This window comes from Sesamum indicum, linkage group LG12 (assembly GCF_026168435.1).
Source record: "Sesamum indicum cultivar Baizhima isolate 11 linkage group LG12, ASM2616843v1, whole genome shotgun sequence".
NCBI lineage: Eukaryota > Viridiplantae > Streptophyta > Magnoliopsida > Lamiales > Pedaliaceae > Sesamum > Sesamum indicum.
The window spans coordinates 10,344,696-10,362,090 of record NC_142668.1 but is presented as its reverse complement, the minus strand read 5'-3'; the positions used below and the strand labels follow the sequence as shown (position 1 = coordinate 10,362,090).

Here is a 17,395-nt window from a genome sequence, read left to right as displayed (position 1 = left end):
CCTATTTTCGGCACCCACAATTGAAATACATAACATTACTTAAATTCAGCAAGATGAGAGTGAACTAGAAACAAATCAAAGGCTTAAGTAGACAAATAAACAACAAATTTTGGTGAAGGAGCAGAACAAGTTAAACTACTGTAAACATAGTTAACCACGTGCAAATAGATAGAAGACATTAGCACCCAAAATAAGTAAAAAGAACATACGGCAAGAGTAATATCCAACAGATTGGCTCATATTTAAAGTGTCAGTGCATTTAATGTAAGATTGAAAAATTGGATGTAAATATTCTGAAAGAAGGGGGTTAAATGGTAAATGGGGCAAATAAAGAAGGGTCATAGAAGTCATTCATTATTTAGTGGTCATTTCCATGGTTTAGCTTGATAGAAATCCCAGGCGCTCCTGCCTAGATATAAATCAAACGCTTTATGCAGAACAGTGGCGGGCCGATGACCAGTAGACCGGACCGAGCGCAAAGAATGTAAACAAGCCACTAAGCAGAAATCCAGCTTAATACTCTATTGTAAACACGCCCTTATTGATTAAGATGCCTTTAATCATTTCTTTAATTAATTAGTTATCAAGAATTTTCTATTTATTAGTGTTAATCTATTTTGTCGGTTTTAATAATTCATTCATGTTATTTTCTTAAAATATACTTAATTAAATAAATTTAAATTATGCGCATGCATGGGGTGTGCTTAATTAAATTGTTGGTATATATAAGAAACCTAATTCGTAATCAAAGTTGTCATTTTTGCTGATGCATAAATTATGAATATTGTCTAGTGTTGGGTGTAAACCCTCAAGTGATAAGCCCAAATCAACTATTATAAAGAATAGATAACACAAAATATACAGACCAAATATTTTATATTTAACAATACAATAAATGAAAAAACAAGAACAGTAAGAAGATAAATGATTTTGGTTCAAGGAGTCAGATTTGGTAGGGATAGCCAACGGCTACTCAAGTCGGCAACCACAACACCTATTACTATACCCAAAACAGCCACCAAGGCTTCAACCACTCAAACAACCACCAAGGCTTAATCACTTTGAACAGCTTCGGTCATATAGACCCCAAAACAACCACTAAGGCTTCCGCTTAAGAAATAGTTCACGAAGAACACATTTAGCAGAATAGTTTTTGTTGTGTCTGTTATTCTTACCAGAAGCAACTGAGAAATATATAGAAAGAGGAGCCATTGATGACGGTGTGAGAGAAGAACGACGAGGGGAAAAAACAAGGAGAGAAGACGATAGCTAAGCTTACAGAGAAGAAAGTGAGATGGAGATGAAGAGGCGAGAGAATGAGGGAGACATAGGTTTAGGGATTCTGCAAAATGGGGGGTAATAAAGACTAAAGGGATCGGGTCGGGTAGATGGGTCTGGTGGTGTAAATGGGCTGAGAGAAAAGGGAAGGCCAGAAAATGGGATAACCTTCCAGGTGAGTGGGTTTAGGTGGCTTTGGACTTGGGCCTACCAATTGGTCTTAGGCCATAGTTTCCCAACATCTAGGGAATGATTGCAGTGTGAATATACAATCATGGGCAGGGGGTTATCCATTGACACCCTTTGGACAGACATGTCAATATAACACTGAAATAATTAGGGTGAAAAATGAAGTGGATCTATAAAAGAGGAAATATGTATTCGGGTTTACAACTTTAAGGTTGCATTTGAATTTAAGAATTTAAAATTATGAATTTTAAATTCTTAAAACAAATCTTTTGATTCTAATTCTGAATCATATTTTATTAATTTTATTTACAGATTTAATTTGTTTTTTTATATATAGTCATTTAAAATTATTTTTCAAAAGTTTTCTGTCAAATCAAATCAATCAAGCCAATTGCACCCTAAGATATAGTGATGTCAAAGCAACTTAATAATAAGGGAAGCTTTTGCATTAAAAACTCTAAACTCTAAAGTGCAAATGCTTTTTGGTATGTTTAATTTCTCTTGATCAATTTTGGGTGATTGAGAATTTAATGCCCTGATCCCTTCCCTCCCCACCCACTCCCTCCACCCCAAAAAAAAAAAAAACAAAAAAATTTAGTACCCCGAAGCCATAATTCAAGTTTGATTTTAGGGATAACAATTACAATTGATTGTTTTGATATAATTATACATAAATTTTTAAATTTTAAAAATTACTTTTTGTACTGTTGAGATTAGTTTTATCTAATAAATAGATTTTTGTTAGTTAAAAAAATTCGAATTTATTGGTATTAACAAAATAATTGAATAAAAATTAATATTTACCTCTGATTAACTTACTAATATCCTATTAAATATTAAAAAAATATTTTTTAATCAAACTACTCTTATACATCTTCACACAGTTGTATTGCATGTGATGATGTATATTTCACTTTTATAAAAGTATTTTGGTCAGGAAAATTTTATCTTGCATGTAATAAATCAACCAATGGTAAAATTTTGACTAATAGGAAATCTATTTACTAAACAAAATACGCATCAAAAGCACTAGAAATGAATTTTCAAATTATATTGAGTTTATGTATAATTATATCAAATTTAAGGGATAATAGTGTAATTATCCCTTGATTTTGTAGTTACGTTTATTTTGCTCTTAAAAAGAGAGTTTTGAAATATTTTTGGATTAGTTGTTTGTGAAAGTTTATATTGCTGTTATTTTGGAATTGTTAAAGTAATGTTGAGAGACAAATTGCCGTCATCATTAATATCACTTCTTTGAAAATAACCACCACGATCAATAAAAGATGAATTGTCTAAAATGCCCATAATTATATTTATTTCTTCCACAAATATCAATTTTTCTTGATTAATTGATTTTATTAATAATTTTAGATATTTAAAGATAATTTAATTTATTAATTTTGATCAATTATTTAGTTATATTTAATTAAATTGCAATTGCTTATTTTGTATTATTGTTTACCTCAGGAGTAAGGAAACCAAATAAACAAAAACACTCAAAAGCCTCAACAGTACTCTCCGGAATAATCTAGGGCAAAGACCTTTCTTCCCTCCCCTCTTCCATCACTCTCTCTCTCTCTCTCACACGCACACACACAATACACACTGATATTCTCGTGTAGGAAAAAGCGGAACAGGAAGATAAACCCCACTCCACAAGAAGGAAACAGAGCGAGTCATTGCAGCTAACTTGTTTATAGTATGCCCCCGAGCATGGAGACTGAGAATTCCACAAACACTTCTCGAGCTGAAGAACTCAAACTCCTCGCAAATGAAGCCTTCAAAGGTATTGTGGACAAGGGTTTAAGGGTTCTTGTTTTTCTCTTCTGGGATTTTTTTTGTTCTGCAGTGTTGACTATATTATGTGTATTTTTTATGTTACTGTGTCTTTGTTGATTTTCGGGTTCTTGTTTTTCAGCGCATAAATATTCTCAGGCTATTGATTTATATACGCAAGCGATAGAGGTGAATAAGGATAATGCAGTCTACTGGGCTAACCGTGCGTTTGCTCACACCAAATTGGAGGAGTATGGAAGTGCTATACAAGACGCCACGAAAGCTATTGAAATTGACCCAAAATATTCGAAGGCGAGTCTGATTGTTTTCATGTTTTTGTTCGGGGAAAGGGGAAATCTTCTTTTTGTGTACTGGGATTGAGTAAAGGAATCAAATGCGTGCGTGGTACTGAATTGACTTTTCCCAGTGCAGGGTTATTATAGGCGGGGCGCAGCATATTTGGCAATGGGCAAGTTTAAAGATGCTCTGAAGGATTTTCAACAAGTGGGATTTCTTCATTTGTTGCCTTTATTTTATTTTATTTTAATACATGCTGAAGTTATGTTAATTCTTTAGCAAACTTTTTATGTTTGTTTTCTTTTCCCCCGTTTTCCTCTCTCTCTTTTTCCCCCCAATGATTTGAGCTTTATGCTTTTACTAAGGGGTGTTTCTTTGTGTGCATGTGAAAGTTATATAGAGAGGGATTTTGGTTCATTGTGAATGAGCTAGATAGCTGGATGTTGTATGCTGTATCGATGGTAAACATTTGACTGTGTGCATGCATGTTGTACCATGGGCAGATAATCATGTAAGAAAAGAGGGAATTTACAAATAGAAATGCTCAGTTCAATTTAAAAGTTTTCAAATAGGCTCGATTGTTTTTTCCTGGTTCTAGTTTGATGTCATGATAACATGCAAGTTACAATTGACTTAGGATTTTTTATATTGCCTGAAGTGCCCAGAAAATCTTGTGCCTTGGTCTTCCAGTTAAAAACAGATGATGATTTAATGTCTTCATACATATAGAATCCATAATCTGAACTGCATTGAGAGTACTTTCTACTATGCTGTATCATTTTTCAAAGACTAGAGTTAATGTGTTTTCTGTGCTTAATATTAGCAGCACAGCACAGACATGGAGATATAAGGAGAACATCATAAGAAAAGAAAAAAACAATATGTTCATCTTTGTCACACTGCTTTGCAAGTTATACAGATCAATCTACAATGAGGAACTTCCATTAGGAGCACAGCCGTGATGATAGCATCTGAGAATCGTTCTAAAGTATAACCAGGAATATAAGGATTAACGGGCTTTCAAATTAAATCCTACCATGGTTGTAAAAAAGATTCTGAGATTCTGTTACTTTGTAAATTAAGGCTTCGGAGGGTTCTGTATCATTTTCCAGTCTGCAGATCAAGGCTTGCAGACTTTAGAAATCCAAATATTTTCCAACCAATGTCTGAAAGTGATGAAGGGTTTGTGAATAACCAACTTCAGGACTCATTTCAGATTCAATGCAAAATTATGGCTGTTACTGGAAACATGGTCCTATGCCTTATAGCAAAGTTTGATAATGTAGGTCTAACGTCCTACAATTTAAGTGGAGGCTAGATCCCATTCTCCCTTTTTTCCTTCTTTTGAGATGAAGCATCATGACTAAACTGGTTTGTGTATGAGAGGTAAATGAACGGGGCGGGTTAGGTTTTGGTTGGGTCCAAGTGTATCGGGTTTGATGCGTGTTGGGAGTGAAACAATCCAAATATGTGGGTCCAGATTCGAGAATGTGTTGGTTTTGGTCTGGATGGGTCCAAGGAACAATCTGTTTATTCTAACCAAAGCATTTGACTTAGAAGATAATTGTAATACTCTGTCCACTTTTTAAACTGGACATTCATTATAGTTTGTAGTGTTTTGAACCCAATCAAAACAGTGTATTTATTCTTTTATGTATATATTATTTTAAATATTTATGATTGTTATAGTGATGTTGTAGAACATGTATACAATCTTTTTTTATAAAGGTAACCATTATATAGGACATTAATATTCTATGATTTCATATCTTAATCAATGGATTTCTAAGCCTTCACGAGGGAAACAATTTACCAGCTTCTATATTTGCAGTTGCATGTAGTGTTAATGTGTAAAAATATATAGATAGATATATATAACTATATATAAAAGTATGTACTCTCATAAATATCTTAGTAAGCATTTAATGCTTCTAGATTATTGTATTCTTTGCACTGATTACTACTACTTGAGCGCTTATTGGGTTAGACATTGTAGCATTTGAGTTGCTTTGTATAGTAGGATCATGCATGCTATGGAAAAGAAATGGACTAAGACATATCTATAATGTGGACGATACGGAGTATATGTGAGTATTTTTGTTGCATTTATCATATGTAGATATTTACTTTATTTTGGATAAACACTGGAAACCATATTCTTGTTGTTTCTTTTACTTTGGCAGTGAATCATATATACAAGTAGTTAAATTTTCTGTAGAGGTTGAAATGAGCAAATTTTCCTTTAAAATATTCTACGTATAATAAAAAATTCAAAAATTTAAATACTACTTAGATTTAGTGAAGAAAAGATATATAAATGGAATGAACTTTTCTTTCCGTTGGGGTTGGGGGTTGGACCCAGTTGACCCATTTCATACCCAAATCAAATTAAATCAGTAGAACTCAATCCAATTTAAAACAACTTAAGACCAACCCAACCCGAGGGTCCTAATTTGTCTTGCCACCATTAAGTTTGCATTTACATTATATCAATTGTGGTTATATGTGTTGACTTTGTGTAGGTGCTTTAGATCTGCTTTTGCTTTCTTCTTTAGCATACCAACAAAGTCTGTATGAGTTACTCACAAGATTTTGAGTTTGGAATGCCTATAGGTTTTGAATATTTCTGTGCTTAATTTATTTTTCTCTTTAGTTTGGCCTTTTGTGCATGGTAACCTAGTCAATGTTTGGTCTACTCATGGGTATTATACTTAAATGAAGAACCATTCTACTTCATTTAGTTCTTCTATGGTTGCATGGCTTATTTGAGTCTCAACGTTAATCCACATGTCCAAATACTCTATCAGCATCAGTAATATTCTTGACTTCAGTCTCCCCCTTGCATTCTTACATGCTTTTGAGATGATCTATTATTTCTTTGTTAAAATTTCTTCGGCATCTTCCAGGAAACCACTTCTATGTTGTTTTCAGCAAAAAAGTTTTATTTTACCGATCCATGTTAACTGTTTGATTTGTTGTACTTTAGGTCAAAAAATTATGTCCGAATGACCCTGATGCCACCAAGAAATTAAAGGAGTGTGAGAAAGCTGTGATGAAGCTAAAATTTGAGGAAGCTATTTCTGTACCTGAATCAGCAAGACATTCAATAGCTGACACAATTGATTATCACGCTATAGGTATGCCCAAATTTTCCTGGAAAATTATATCTTCTATTATTTTTGCTGCCTGATCTTACAAGTGATAGTGTTAGTTATCCGACATATTCAACTCTCCCTGAATATCTCTAGAGTCTAGTCTTATTTGATCAATGTTAAATATTTCCAGTGATTGGATTTCGTTTCTGGTCATGAGATTCCTGCTCTGTGCTACAGTTGATTAGCAATTTGAAATGTATGGCAGATGTGTTGAGTTGTTTCCTGTACTTCTTGTTCTAGTAGACACCTCAAATGCTTTTGTCATGTTCAATTTGTGCTGTGGTTGTGTATGGAGTTCTACTGTTTAGACTTGTTTCCATCTTCTTTCATCCTCCACACAACAGAATAACTCTTTTTGGGAACAATATCAAGAATCAATCTAACGTTGGGATTATTTATGGAGCAGTATCTTTGCTTCTTATGAATACAGTTATTCCGTCATTTTTCTTTGTTCTTAAGCAAGCCAATTTAGTGGCGGATAAAAAGTATGAGTTCTATCTGGCATTTTCTGTAGTAGGATTTATTGAGCTTCCTTCTTTCAGAAACGTCTATTGCATTTCTCATGTCATGGATATACAACAGAAGGTGTGAACTAATGGCTGTAATTAATGGGATCGGGTGAGGAAAATGAAGTGTATATAATTAAAATATAGTTATACTAAATGGAGGACTGCCTTTGCATGAGAACAGAAGAACATCATTTGACTTTTATATTGCATGATAACAAGTATGTAATAATGCACATTGGTAACTCTTATACTTATAATACGTGACCTCTCATTATAGGGACTAGGCTAGGCCCATCTCATCTTATGTTAACCTGAAAGTAACTGCTGCAGCAGCGGCAGTAGCACTACTGGCAGTGTATGTGGTAACTAAAGCAGCCATTGCTTGGCAAGTTACAACAGCTATGGCAATTGTGTTGGTGGTCTGGGGAACATGTTTGCAGGATTACTGCAAATACAGTTTCTTTACCAAGGATCGCTAAAATTTGAGTTTTTGATTTATAAGAGAAATTCATGTCCTAGATGAGTCTGTATGCTGAACAGGATTGTTGACAAGACTTTATCTATGCTTCACTGCTGAATGTTGCAATCTAGCCATGGATTGGCCAAGGTAACTTGCTCTAATCGAAATTGGATAACTTTTGAGACTTTTCTTTGTGATACTGCTCAACAGATCCTTCAATAAAAAGCCTCCAAGTAGTTGAGGATGTCATTTTCTTTATTTGCCTTTTTTGCAATGTCTTTCAAGGACATTTAGAAAGAGATATACATTTCCTTCCCTGTTTGTTTCTAAGAGTTGCATTAATTTCTGTGATTTGTTGGGTTTAACTGCTTCAGCTTCTTGCTGGCTTCTCAGCTGCAAGAAAAATTAAGGGCAATATCCCAAGAAACTCATAATACGTTTATGAGTTGGTGTATGTTCTATTCACTTTGTGTGATCTAATAGGTTTTAGTTTTTTATGTGGTCATCAGCCGTGAAAGTAAGAGGGACAGATTATAGTTGAAAAAACCTACTTGCAAAAATCTGAACTTGTGAATTAATTCCTAGAACCTGTTGATAAGAAGTCTGTTCTTATCTAATTGTGCTTCTACTTTGATCTTCGTCCACTTTTTCCAAGTTAAAAAGATTGGTAACTATTGAGAATTTAGGCAGTTTCTCTTAGTTGGGATTTGCCTAACCACAACCTCAGGTGTAAAAAATGGAAAAATATTTGATGATCTAATGTATAACCTTCCTTCTTGAAGGTCAGAAATCTATAAATGGATAGCTCTTTATCAGACCCATTTTACTTTTGGAGAAAAATGCATTAACTTGTCAAGCCACACTTATCAATGGTCTAGATTTGGAGGTTACGAAGCAGTGTTTGGAACAAAATGAGGTCTTGACATCACTAAATTTCAGTTTTTTCTGTCCTGAAGCTAAGATGAGAAGGAAGCTTTGGTTTGCAATGGGTAGAAGACCTGGGTTGTCTGAGCAGTAGACAGACAACAGTGTTGGGGCTTGCGTTGGTGCTATGCATACTTCTCGAGGACCTTTGTCATTAGGGTCCATGGGAGTATTTTCTGTTCAATTGTTTAGGTTCTTTGAACAGTAGGGATCAGAAGGAGCTGTGTAGAAGGTTAAATTTTCAAGGCCATATAGACTGGAAATTGGAGAAATTATAGTAAGGTAAAAAGTGAATCTCCTGGTATTCAGTCTGGAATCTCATGGCATTTCTTCCACCGAATGATTACACCCCTCAACTCCCATGGATGGCTGCGAAGGATTTGTGCACTCTTCATTTAACAGTTGTCCCGGTGGCTGTGATTGATTGTATACCTATTTCAAAATAATGCTGGTGGCTGTGATCAACTGTAGTAATATAAATTTCAAACTACTCACAGTGGAAGTTTTCATTTGTGCTAAAATATCTGAAGAATCCAACACATGCTTCAAGAATACGAGCAACTTCAACCAGATTTCTCATCTCATCTATTAAGAAGCAAATACTACTTATGCAGCTCAGAATTTCAGGAATATGGATAACATTTTGTAGCTAAGATCATTGGGTTAGCAATTTGAGTATTTCGTCTGTTATGGTTCAATAGAATGAACTGCTACCACTGTGTTATGTCTTAAAGGGTTCAAGGCTAAAGCATATCTGGAATGATTCTCAACAATTACCTTCTTTCTATTATTAATTTTTTGCCACTTTTCATCATGTAAGTTTTTCCCTGACTGTGCAGCTAAAGCTGTATTACTTGAATAGACAGATGTGTGCCTGTTACTTCCTACTCGCTATGTCACCGTTAGCTAATATCATAGAGTACCTTGGACGTTCTCTAGGCATCCAGTTTTTTCTTTCTAGACGAGTCTTAGTAATAATGGGATGTGCTATAAATGGTTTAATTTGGATAATCTCGTCATATAAGTTTTTCCCTGACTGTGCAGCTAAAGCTGTATTACTGAATAGACAGATGTGTGCTTGTTACTTCCTACTCGCTATGTCACCGTTAGCTAATATCATAGAGTTCTTTGGATGTTCTCTAGGCATCCAGTCTTTTCTTTCTAGACGAGTCTTAGTAATAATGGGACGTGCTATTGATAAATGGTTTAATTTGGAATTAGTTTCAATGCGATGTGCAGTACTGCTGCTTTCTTTATATCTTATACTCCTAAAGAAATATAAGGCCCCCAAATAAAATTGATTTTATGTTTTATTTCAATACTAGATGTGGAGCCACAGTATTCCGGGGCAAGAATAGAGGGAGATGTTGTAACATTGGATTTTGTGAAGAAAATGATGGATGACTTTAAGAAGCAGAAGTGCCTACATAAAAGGTATAGTTTGCTGGCAGAATAATGCATGTATTTTGTAATTTCAGATTTCGTACTTTTTACCTGTGTACTTGTGTGAGTACTGCACTTGTATATCTATCTTTACTTTACCTTTATCTATAGTTATTTTTGGTATAAGAAGTTATTTCGATCTAAGGGATTATTTCTTGGTTATAGATATGCATTCCAGATTGTGCTGCACACCAGATCTTTGCTGCGCGAATTGCCATCTCTTGTTGATATTAATGTCCCTGATGGGAAGCATTTCACGGTATGCGGTGATGTACATGGTCAGGTAATATTGATTCCTTCACCATATTAGCATCATATCTTTAGTTGGTGGGTTCCCCACAAGTAATGCATGCATGACGGTTCTTTTCTTGTTATTTAGAAGTGATACTAACAATATTATATATTGTTTATTATTCTCCCTAAGAATGTTGTCTTGGCATTCACCTGGTGCAGAGCATTCATATTTGAGAAGACATTTGTACTTGACCACAAAAAGTGGGTAGAGGAAACATCGGGAAATCCTTTTGGATAGTGTGAAGGCACATCAGTATGAAAAGAAAATTCATGCATCCCTTAACGTTCAAGTCTCGAAGTGTTTAGTCTATTTTGAACTTTTATCATGTTGTTTCATCAATTAATGAGTTTAAGATGGTTGATGGATCTTCTATTTCTTGTTTTATGCCATGCTTCAAACTATGACACAAGATCATGATTCTTTTTTTGTACTCTTTTCGTGCAACCCTGCAGAAGTAATATATATTTATGACTCTTTTTATGTGGTTGCAGTTTTATGATTTGATGAATATATTTGAGCTCAATGGACTTCCGTCAGAAGATAATCCATATCTGTTCAATGGGGACTTCGTAGATAGGGGTTCTTTTTCGTTAGAGGTCATTCTCACGCTGTTCGCCTTCAAGTGCATGTCTCCCTCAGGTGATACACGCGTGTTTTTTTATTAATTGCATCATTATTTCCGGACACCTTTTCAAAACTATATATCCACTGTTAAAAAGTACAGGAATAGTAGATTTATTTGATGCTTGTATATGTGTCAGTTATTTACATTAAAGAAACACGCGATGTTGATTGTCTTAATTTCAATTACTTCTTCAGACTAATGAGAAGTGATTTTATGTGTATTTTAATTTCAGCTATATACCTTTCTCGAGGGAACCATGAAAGCAAGAGCATGAATAAGATATATGGTTTTGAGGGTGAGGTCAGATCCAAATTGAGTGAGACATTCGTGGAACTATTTGCAGAAGTGTTCTGTTGTTTACCTTTGGCTCACGTCATAAATGAGAAAGTCTTTGTGGTTCATGGAGGCCTTTTCAGTGTTGATGGTGTAAAGCTCTCGGACATCAGAGCAATTGATCGGTTTTGTGAGCCTCCCGAGGAGGGTAAGCTCCGAATGGGATTATAATTCCTTATTTGTATGTTTCATCTGGTTTGTCTAGTTGTTCTACTACCCATGTCGGCTCCTAAATTTTTTTGTTTGTAAATTGTCCTGTCACCCGTGTCGAGGGAATTCACCTCCCCCCACTCCTTCCTGTGAAGTTTGATATGGTATCCTTTTTATGATATACTACTGAAGAGCATATGCTTTGTGGGCGAGTCTTACCAAATATCAACTGACCATAACCATGTCAACTGGTTATCCTTCTTGTGAAATGGTATTCCTTTTTATGATATGGTAAGGATTAAGGAATGCCTACGGAGCTCCATGTCTGAGTTTAAATAAACTTTAGGGAGAGGTCTTGTAGGACCATAGCATATTGGACACCTAGCCTGATTCAGTTCTGGTGGACCCAGAAAAGGCTGGACCAATGGATAAAGGAGAGAATTATGTTGGCAGCCGGAACTGTGTATCTTGGAAGGTGATGGAAGTTTCTATACACAATTAGGGAAATAGTGACCCTGATTATCTTTTACTACTGAACTTAGAGAGAGATCAATTTCCCCACAAGAAATCAGTATCTGCGAGTTCTCTTCTATTTAAGAGTGAGAAAGTAAATTTAACTATTAAAAAGGTTGGCTTTATCCATTAGTTTAATACATTCTCTATAATCCTTTCTGCTGTTAGCTTGAAAAATCACAAGCTGAACTTCTGAAACAGGTGAAACTTACTGACCACATGTTATTATCGCCGATTAGCAAGTATGATTGATGTAGGCAGTATTCATGCATTTCTGTTCATTTTAACCAGGATTGATGTGTGAATTGCTGTGGAGTGACCCACAACCTCAGCTTGGGAGGGGACCAAGCAAACGTGGTGTTGGTCTCTCATTTGGTGCAGATGTAACAAAAAGATTTTTGGAGGACAACAACTTAGGTTGATCTCCCTGTCTTTCAGACGAGCAACCATTTGTTTATTTTCTAGTCCATATTGTGTATTATCTTTCCATCAAGATAATATCAATTATTGAATTTGAGCTTGTTGTTCTACAGATTTAGTAGTAAGGTCACATGAGGTTAAGGATGAGGGTTACGAGATCGAGCATGATGGTAAACTTATAACGGTATTTTCTGCTCCAAATTACTGTGATCAGGTAATGTGGTTTTCTTATCCAACTTATGTTTTTGTGCGTCACCCATCAAATGCTATGCTAATTCTGGAACCAGACAAGTATTATTTTTTTCATATATATTCTATTATGCTTTTGGTATCTTCTTTGTTTCAAGTCTCCCACTTTTTGTCCTGAACAGTCATGAACGAAACTCTACTCTGCCCCTCCATTTCAAATTTTCAAACTTGTTATGGAAAATTAACAGAGAAATATGTTGCAATAAGTCAACTAATGATCATGTAGGTTATCCTTGTGCAATTTTTTGAGAACTTGGCAAGTCCCTTTGTGTTTTACATTTAAGACATTTATCTCCTACCCTTTTCTGGTGTGCAGTCCCCACTGCCTCCTGATTAGCTATTCTCAGGAGACTTAAATCTCCATACAAAATTCTTTGCAGCAATATACATAGTGGGAAAACTGAAAAGCTCACCACACATTTGAATTTTGTTTACTTGACACAGATGGGAAACAAGGGCGCATTTATTCGTTTTGAAGCCCCAGACCTGAAACCCAATATCGCAACATTTTCAGCAGTGGTGAGTAGCTTCTTTCCTTGAGGCTTCCCCACCCCAGATTACAAGACTTAGGAAAATGAAAAAAATGCAGAACCAGGTTTTTTTCCCTTGTGTTTCCTTTGCTATCTTTGCTGGAAGGGAGGAGTTTGGATTTGTATCAAGGCGAAAAAGACTAGTCTTCTTTGTTTAGCATCGGCTAATATAATAATGCGATAGATAATTAATTGTAGATTGCTTTTGATGATTGCAGCCACACCCTGATGTCAAACCAATGGCATATGCAAACAACTTCCTACGAATGTTCGCCTAGTACATAACCCTATCTTGTTATAATATCTACTGCAAGACACTTCTTACTGCCCAACTGCAAAATGGTGGTAAAAATGGCTGAAGACACGGTTTTCACTTTTCACATTGATCAAGGATAACATGTGTGCACTTGATATCTGGGATTCTTTTCCTCAATTGCTGTATGTGGCCTGGAAATTTAGGCTCAGCTGTGGAAAGTAGTAGGTGTGCCATGTACAACATTTTGCTCCTTCATTTGTATTCATATTAATTTATGTAAGAAATATTTTGATTTTTGGTTGATTTAACTTACCGCTCCTATGAAATAGCTAAATTTCTAATCCTGTCCTTTATTTAATTGTACTTTCCTCCAAGTTCTGAATTGTTGAAAAATTTAAATGAAAATCATCAGCTGATCACTGTCCTGGAGTTCAAGAAACTTGAAAATGACAAATACACAGATCTTCTAAGTTTCGGTTAATTACTTCTGTGACAGAAAAGGAAATATATAATCACAGAACTCACTCTTTAATACTATTTTGAGTAAAAGTTTTAGACAAAAATCTGAAACTCAGCCCATCTGTCCTGGCTTCCACCAAACCATTTGTCATTCTGTAGTTGATTGGGATTGTTTTACTTTTTTTACTACTGATCTTGTCTTGAATTATAATAAAGAAGCATCCACGCATACTACCCTATAACTTAAGGGCCAACTGTAAAAATATATTTATTCAGAAATCACACATCAAGAACTTGAAATTTAACCGGTCACATGCAAGATCAACTTTTAAGAAGCCCTTTGTATTTTAGCTTCCATAGTTGCCTTTTCCCTTTTCATTCGTGCACTCATTCCCTCCTTGGTTTGGTGTTACCATTGCCATCATCAAGTCTGATAAAATGAGAGATGTCCCTCTTTCCCCTAACCCTTTCTCACCCCCCCTCCCCCGACCCCCCATAATTCTCAAGAAACATTGTCTTGGCCCCACCTTGCCTTCAATTTTCTCACTCAAAATCATGACCCCACCCATCATATCAATCAAATCTTTGGCACAATTCACTTGGGTAAAATTTATTTTAGTCCCCAATTTTTAATTTTAATTTCAAAATAGTCCCTGTCTTTTTAAGACACGTTAAATTAGTTCTTTCAACAAGTGACATTTCTTTATTACCCCAACTCACTTACTTTTTCTCTTACTCTGATGTTTTGAAAGGAAATGAAAGTTTTCCTCCCATATGGAACCAATCTCTCAGACTCAGGCCAATCTATCAGCTAGCAGAGTAACTTCCTTCACCAAAACTCAAGGATGAAAATGAAAATCTTCTTCTGTTCATCCTCATTTTCCCTTCAACTTCTGCTAACACTTGTCTCTATTCTTCATTCTTTCCCTGTCTGCTCCACCAATCAGAATGCAGCAAAAGTTGTGCCCGACAAGATCCTCTCTTCCAACATGGATCCACTAGAACTGGAAACCTTGTTCAAGATTATGGAAATCCTTTCCTCTGATCAAGACTGGAGAGTTTCATACCCTAACCCCTGTCAACCAGCCTCATCCTGGCCTGGAATTGAGTGCAGATACACAGCTACTGACAACCATTTCCATGTCACCAGGCTTGATTTTGGCACCCCACCAAATCCATCTTGCAAGAACTCAGCTACATTCCCTTCACAAATCTTTCACCTCCCACATCTTGAATCCATCTTCATCTTCCAGTGCTTCACTCAGGCCCCGGCAAGAATTTCAGTCCCTGCAAACAACCCCTTCACTTCTTCCCTCCAACAGCTGAGCTTGAGATCAAATTCTGCTCTTATTGGCTCAATCCCACCTCAACTTTCCTCTCTCAAATCTCTTCAGGTCCTCACATTATCACAAAACAAGCTGACAGGGGAAATCCCAGTCGAGATTTTCAGCCTCAGCTCTCTTGTACACCTTGACCTCAGCTACAACATCCTCACAGGTTCAATCCCCCTGGAAATTGGCAATCCCAGAAACCTTGTTGGCCTTGACTTCAGCTACAACAAACTCACGGGTCCAATTCCTTCTGCACTTGGCAACCTCAGGATTCTTCAGAAGCTTGATTTGAGCTCAAATTCACTCTCTGGAAAGATTCCAGACACCATTCAGCAGCTGAACTCCCTGGTATTCTTTGCTCTTAGCAACAACAGATTCCAGGGTACCTTCCCCAGGGGCTTGACGGGTTTGCAGAACTTGCAGTACTTCCTAATGGACAACAACCCCATGTTTGTCTCTCTTCCCCTGGAACTCAGCCACCTTAAGAAACTTCAAGAACTCAGGCTTTCAAATTCCGGCTACTCAGGCACAATCCCGTCAGCCTATTCCCAGCTGATGAACCTAAGCTCCCTGTCACTGGAAAACAACCGATTATCAGGCCGAATACCGACGGGTTTCTCCAATCTTTCCCACATTTACCACCTGAATCTCAGCAGGAACTTTCTTGACGGGACTGTCCCCTTCAACTCAACTTTCTTGAAAAGGCTCGGCAGGAACTTGGACCTGAGTGGAAATCCAGGACTGTGTTTGAGCCCGTCAGCTGCAAATGCTGTCGATGTTGGTGTTGATGTCTGTGGGAACAGCAAAACCAGCAGCTCATCTTCCATCAAGCCATTGAAGAAATCTCAAGCTCCATTGATGTCCTACACACTGTGTGCTGTCATTAATGTTGCTTTGTTTCTTCTAACATTGCATCATGGGCTGTGTTCTTGTTAATGATGTTAGAGATATAGACTATGAATACTGTATTAATAGTTCGATTCTTTAGAGCAAGGGATGTTACCTGGATTTTAAGATTATGGTTTTGTATCACTTAGGACAAAATACATTTACATTCTTGCTTTTTCATCTTGTATGACGTGTTTGGATCGATAAATTTAAAGGCAAGTATTTTAAGTTCAAATAACAAATTTTTCGATTTTATCTGAATACTTTCATGGCTCAATCTGAACTATATTTTTATTAATAGATTTTTCAAATATTTTTAATGTAAGTCCGATCGAAATTCTCTTTTTAAATCCTTTCTATAAATCTGAAATATTCTTTCAATATAGCATGAGTGCATGATCTTTTCTTTTACTTTTAATATCTCTATCATAACAATACATGTGTGGTATGCGACCTACTATTAAATTACGATTGAATTTAATTATATTATTTTTTAAAAAAATTATATATATCGATAGTATTAACGAGAGTGATAGAAGATTCCAATCGTAGTAAATGTAATATTTTTTTTTTGAAGGTTCTCTGATCCCAAGAAAGGGGTCCAATTTGTGGTAAGGAATATGATCAATTGTGTGACTGTTCACAGACAAATTTGTAGTCATCTTGACCGTTTGGTCCACGTTGGAATAAAAAGTACGGAGTTTAACTTTAATATATGTATTTATTGATGTGAAGTGAAAGTAAAAATTTTAAGGCTAAATTATGAGATGTTCTGAATTTTAGCATAAATACAAATATTTTTTTGTATTATTTTGAAATATTATTAATATCGTCTACTATTTGATAAAATCATGTAATATTTGAAGGGAAGTATGGAATTATCAATTTTCTCATTTTTTATTCTTTTTTAGATTGTAAGAAAATCAAACTAGGTGTTTAAAAAAATTAAAAATTTATAAAATAATTGTCCACTTAATCTATTATTTTTTTTAAAAATAAGTAAAATTATACAGTTCATAAAAGAATTTTTGCTAATTCATCGTAAAAAATGAATGAAAAACTAACAAAAACTGACGAATTGGGTTAATTATTGAACTACCGTTCAATTAGGGGTGCTCATTGTAATTTACCCAAATAATAAATAATGAAAATCAATAATTTCATATAAGATGATTTTAGACTACACTTGGATTGATGAATATGAAATCCATAATTTTAACAACCTTGTAACATGTCTTTTAACCTACATTTGGATTCATCAATTTGAATTTGAATGAAATATTTGAAAGAGTGATTTCAAATGACTGCATAT

The 17,395-nt window shown here is 35.4% G+C and overlaps 2 protein-coding genes across 2 annotated transcripts; both read left to right on the top strand.

The window, feature by feature from the left end:
- Positions 1-2,954: 2,954 nt before the first annotated feature.
- LOC105165587 (serine/threonine-protein phosphatase 5) lies at positions 2,955-13,713 on the top strand. The gene is made up of 12 exons (XM_011084650.3): positions 2,955-3,256; positions 3,389-3,558; positions 3,679-3,750; positions 6,530-6,680; positions 9,917-10,025; positions 10,200-10,317; positions 10,821-10,968; positions 11,187-11,435; positions 12,242-12,367; positions 12,484-12,584; positions 13,064-13,138; positions 13,368-13,713. Exons 1-12 carry the CDS (start codon positions 3,172-3,174, stop codon positions 13,425-13,427), a joined length of 1,464 nt encoding a protein of 487 aa, XP_011082952.1. The 5' UTR covers positions 2,955-3,171; the 3' UTR covers positions 13,428-13,713.
- A 718-nt stretch (positions 13,714-14,431) lies between these two features.
- RLP29 (receptor like protein 29) lies at positions 14,432-16,263 on the top strand. Its single transcript, XM_011084651.3, has one exon. The coding sequence runs from the start codon at positions 14,710-14,712 to the stop codon at positions 16,129-16,131; it is 1,422 nt and encodes a 473-aa protein (XP_011082953.2). The 5' UTR covers positions 14,432-14,709; the 3' UTR covers positions 16,132-16,263.
- Positions 16,264-17,395: the final 1,132 nt, after the last annotated feature.